This window comes from Paramisgurnus dabryanus, chromosome 12 (genome assembly GCF_030506205.2).
Source record: "Paramisgurnus dabryanus chromosome 12, PD_genome_1.1, whole genome shotgun sequence".
NCBI lineage: Eukaryota > Metazoa > Chordata > Actinopteri > Cypriniformes > Cobitidae > Paramisgurnus > Paramisgurnus dabryanus.
The window spans coordinates 16,925,516-16,931,168 of record NC_133348.1 but is presented as its reverse complement, the minus strand read 5'-3'; the positions used below and the strand labels follow the sequence as shown (position 1 = coordinate 16,931,168).

At 34.8% G+C, this 5,653-nt stretch overlaps 1 protein-coding gene across 1 annotated transcript; it reads left to right on the top strand.

Annotated features, from left to right (window-relative positions):
* On the top strand, nucleotides 1-5,296 carry slc10a1 (solute carrier family 10 member 1). The gene is made up of 6 exons (XM_065256705.2): nucleotides 1-93; nucleotides 455-864; nucleotides 3,494-3,698; nucleotides 4,023-4,201; nucleotides 4,295-4,494; nucleotides 4,644-5,296. The coding sequence occupies exons 1-6, from the start codon at nucleotides 79-81 to the stop codon at nucleotides 4,712-4,714; spliced, it is 1,080 nt and encodes a 359-aa protein (XP_065112777.1). The 5' UTR covers nucleotides 1-78; the 3' UTR covers nucleotides 4,715-5,296.
* The last annotated feature ends 357 nt before the right edge of the window (nucleotides 5,297-5,653 follow it).

Sequence of the window (5,653 nt, the reverse complement as noted above, 5' to 3'; positions counted from 1 at the left end):
CAGATAGCAAACCACTGCTTTCTCTCACTTGCTCACAGTCCTGTTTTCTGAGAACATCGCACAGCATTCATTAAAGCAATGGAAACTTTAAAGGTAGGTTTGATCTTTACATTTTTTATGTAAATATACTGATTACATACTGTTGCAGTTTCAATAGTACTTTAACTGTGAAAAAAAGGTACTGTATTATACTTTCGTAGTTAGCTGTAGTACTGTTTAATATGATATAAACAAAAGTAAACTGCTTTAGTATATAATTACTAAATATAGGTAAGGCTTAAAAGAATTTTACTACAGTTTACACTGGTTAATACTGAATCACTATTTCTTTTATGTGGGATACATACGGTAAAAAGTGTATATCTGTGTTGTTGTTTACTTTATTGTTTATTGGCCTACATTTAAAGAATATTTCTATTTAATATTCTCACTTTCTCTGTTTTCTGTCTCACAGTTGTTTTCAGATCCCACTGTAAAACTGATCACCATCAATTCAACCACTGAATTCAACTTTTCAAGTATTGACAGTTATGTTAACACCACCATGTCACAAGACTCTGCATTTATTGACAAGTTGAACCTGATCCTCCGTTTAAGCTTAATAATCATGATTTTCATCACCATGCTGTCTCTTGGTTGCACGATGGAGATCTTAAAGATCAAGAAACATCTGATCAGACCCAAAGGGGTGGCGATTGCAATCATGGCTCAGTATGGAATAATGCCACTCACAGCTTTCTGTCTGGCCAAAGTGTTTCGCTTAGAAACCATAGAAAGCATCACTGTGTTAATTTGTGGATGCTGTCCTGGGGGAAACCTATCAAACATCTTTTCTTTGGCGCTCCAGGGAGACATGAACCTCAGGTAATTCTTTAAACTACAAATGCTTAAGTTATACATAGAGAGAGAGAGTTGCTGCAAACATATTGTGCCATACATTTACATCTAATCAAATTAGGAATAAGTTGTTAAATGGACCAAGAACAGGACATACATTTAATAAATTCTTGGAGATTGAGAATTATTACACTGTCAGAGAAAATGGTTAAATAATGCTCCATTGCATTACTGCTAAAAAAAAGCCCTAATATGTATACCATTTAGGTACAGAGTTGGTACTTCTGAGGTACTAATATGAACTCTTTAGATGCAAAAGGTGTATTTTTTAAAAGGGTATTGCCTCAGTTACAATTTTTCTGACAGTGTAATGATAATCAATGTTAACATATTAATCTTCCATTTTATGTCCAACTGCATTACTGTCAAACGACAATCCAGATATTATTTGATCCAAATACGTAAATCTCAAAAAGTTGTTTAATGCATTATACAGCCCAGTGATCTTGTAAGGCAGAGACCGCAAGTGAAACTGAATTATAATGAAACTTGCTGCTTGTTTTTTCAATGACTGCCCCCAAAACGTCAAGAATGTAAAACTGTGAAAAACAGTGTTTGTGCCAAAGTACTGCAATAGGTAATCAGACTGCAAACAAAACCCACCAAAAGACGGCATAGACCAAAACAAGCATCAACGTTTTCTAAGAAAATGAGCAAACATTTGCAAGCTCATTTTTGGTTTTTCCATTTCCGCTGCTTTCATTAACCGATATAACCGATAAAAACGATATTGCATTTAGCATAACCTTAGCATTATATCCGTTTAATATGTTATTTTGGACACAGTATAAGAAATTGTAACTGGCCTTTTTTACCACTTTACCAAGGTCATGATGATCACATACCCAATGCATCTTTATCTCACTAAAGGCACTGTCTTGTACTGTTTCTTTTTTATTATGACGAAATATTAAGAAGCACTAAATATTTTGCAAGTATCACTCTTAGTGCAAGTATTTGTGTTCCTGTTGTATTCAACTGGTTGAGCAAAAGTTCGAGAGAACACACAAACCGATAAAATGCATATTCTGAGTGCTTTGGAAAAAATGTGTGCATGTAATTATAAAGACAATATACTGTTGTTTGACTTAAATTTATTTTGTTGGCTTGACAAAACCAATATAATGATATTTTGTTTAAACTTCTTATGTTGGCTTGACAAAGCCAACTGTTGTTTGACAAATATTTCTATATAAACTTCTTATGTTGTCTCAAGGAAGCCAACATACGTATTAGTGGTACTTGTGTAAAGCATCACTATTGATAATTTGCATACTCAATTTTATGGGGCCAATAGTTTGATTTAAATCAAGCTCTTTTAAGCTAAATCAATCGAACTTTGCAAATGCATTCAGACTGGTCTAATTTTTTTAGCAGAAGGTAAAAAAATGCAGCATCAAGTTAAAACATCTTGGTTTTGCAAGTCACTTCAACCTACTATTTTAAGTTTTGAACTGTGTTCACATAACATTGTAAAAACTAGTTGAAGCTGAATTTTTTTAAGTTAAAGTAGCATAAAATATGTTGATTTGACAAAAAATGCTGCAGATTTTCTACAGTGAATACCTTTCTTAGGGATCAGACTTACAGAATTTCTATATCCGTAATAAAACATTTTAGCGTTTTGCAGTTCTTAAACATGCTAAGACATGTTAAAATAAGGTAAAGACCTGTTAGCTATTTTTCAAGAATGCATCATGTTTTTTAAACTTACAACTATTAAACTATTTTACATTTTCAGATTAGCCTTTTTTGTAAAGTAAGTTTGTCCACAAACCTTTCTGTCCAGTTTCTAATTTTATATTTTACACAAAGCACAAACATGTATGTAGTTGACTGTAGTAACTATTAATTAATTAATTCCTTACATTTCTATAGCGCTTTTCTCAGTACTCAAAGCACTTTACATATGAACGGGGAATCTCCTCAACCACCACCAATGTGCAGCATCCACCTGGATGATGCGACGGCAGCCATATTGCACCAGAACGCTCACCACACACCAGCTTATTAGTGGAGAGGATATAGAGTGATATAGCCAATTAGTATGAGGGATGATTAGTAGGCCAATGGGCAGGTTTGGCCAGGATGCCAGGGCACACCCCTACTCTTTTCGAAGAACATCCTGGGATTTTTAATGACCACAGAGAGTCAGGACCTCGGTTTAACGTCTCATCCGAAGGACGGTGCTTTTTTGACAGTATAGTGTCCCCATCACTATACTGGGGTGTTAGGACCCACACAGACCACAGGGTGAGCACCCCCTGCTGGTCTCACTAACACCACTACCAGCAGCAACCTGGTTTTTCCCAAGTGGTCTCCCATCCAAGTACTGACCAGGCTCAGCCCTGCTTAGCTTCAGTGGGCAAGATGTCTTGGGCTACAGGGTGATCCATTACATTGTTAAACATAGGCTTTAGAATAATGTAATCTTATTAAATGTTTGATTGTGTAACTCTGCAGTGCAAATGCATCACAAAACTAAATGCAGATTCAGATTATCTTTCTCAAAATTTCTCACATATAATTCCTGTTGATCCAAGCTGTCATGTCTTGCCATGATGTCCAACATTTTTTTATCTTTCCTCTTTTTCAGTATTGTGATGACAACCTGTTCCACGGCACTGGGGTTGTTTTTGATGCCTCTCATGCTATTCCTGTATAGCCAAGGTTTCTCAAATCTTCAAAGTGCCATTCCTTACACTGGCATCATTATATCACTCATTCTAATTCTGGTGCCTTGTGGTATTGGCATTCTGATAAACTACCGTGTGCCACAGTATTCCAAGATGGTTACCAAGGTGGGAAATCTGAGAGTTTTAGGATGAATATGTCACATTTTTCATACAGTTGAATCCTTTGTAAATTAAAGCAAATCCTGTTAACATTATCATAATAAACAGATGTTTAGTTCAGTACACTCGTAAAAAAAATGCTGGCTTATTTTCAATCCAGCATTGGGTCAAAAAGGGACTTGTTTTAAACCAAAATGCTGGGTTGTTTTAACCCATTGTTGGGTCAAATATAACTGGGTTAATTTTACCCAAAGACTGGGCACATCCCTTTTTGACCCAACACTGGGTTTAAAGTGTACTTACACTGTACTTCCTGTTTTATGATCTTAGGTTGGGATTTCTCTCATGATGATCCTTTATGTTATCATCGCCGTTGTGGCTGCTATGCTGGATGGAACCAGAGTTTTTCGAGTGACAGCTCCTCCACTTTTGGCTACAGCTGCATTGATGCCACTGATTGGATACATTTGTGGATACATCCTGTCGACTCTGTTCAAAATGAATGCATCGTATGTATGCCGGGAATTCTGATACGTCATAAGCCAGTCTGTTATAAATTCAAATGCACATTTTTTACAGCATTATGTCTATTTCATCCTCAGGGGCAGGCGGACTATTTCTATGGAAACAGGTTGCCAGAACATCCATCTATGTACCACAATCTTAAAGGTGGCCTTCCCTCCTGAGGTCATTGGTCAGCTGTATCTTTATCCTACCCTCTACATTTTTTTCCAGATAGTTGAGGCTCTTTTCTTCATAGTATTGTTCAGGTGCCACAAGAGACTGAGACCATCTAATACAGGTATTTGATCATTTTGTATTTTATTTTAAATTGCAACAAAATGCCAAAGCATCCATGACTTTCATACCAGAAAAGAGCAAGAAGCATCCAGTTAACGTAAAGTTTGTCATTTTTTTAAAACACATGTTTTCCTCTCTTTTTCTACACAGAAATACAAGTGAACACAGTTCTGAAAGGAGCAGCTGAAAAAACGAATGGGAGCCCCCAGAGTGTTATATGAGGGAGCCATATCAAATTGAAAGACTTGAGGAATTTCAGACCAAATGTGATTAAAATAAGATGTGTTTTACTCTTTTATATGTTTGTATTTGAGTGTAGAAATTGAAAAGACTTGATTATGTTTCATATAGAATAAAGTTGATTAATATAGGTAATGATTTATTTACACACTTGAAGGAAAAGTACAGAGCTAAATTAATTGTTAACATGTACTGTCTTTAACTTGAACATTCACAACTTTTAACAATGCTTTACAAAGTCATTCACTGTAATATAAAGAGTATGTGCAATGTCTTTATCCGGTTTTTACTGTAAAAAGTTGTGATATGATTATTCAGATGATGTAATTCTTGTTTTAAATGATGCGTTTACTGTATGAAACATCACAGATTTTTTGTAATATTGTTAATAAAGGAAATATTACTTTATTAAAAATATTTAATGGATTAAAAAATAAATACATGTATAGAGATTGATGAATGTAAAAACAAATGTCTTGAATAATAAAAAAACATAAGCAATATTATAGGATAGTTCACCCAAAATTTAAATTCTGTTGTCATTTACTGTAACATCCTCATGTTGTTTAAACCCTGTATGACCTTCTTTCTTCTGCTGAAGACAAAGGAAGATATTGTTTTTTAACACCATTGACTTCCATTGTAGTATTTTTTCCTACTATGGTAGTCAAGGGTGCTTCTGTCTCCTGCTTCATTACAAATAACTTTGTGTTTAGCAAAACAAAGAAATTAAAAAAGGTTTCTAACAACATGAGTAAATGATGACAGAATTAAATCTTTAAGTTGTTCCTTATATTGGCATCATTACAATAATTATCAATGATCTAAGGTGTTGTCATTGGTTTTCTGGTCAGTGTGCAAATGTAACCTTGTGTATTATCTCATGTTATAGAAATGGCTACACTGATGCGGCTGACTGG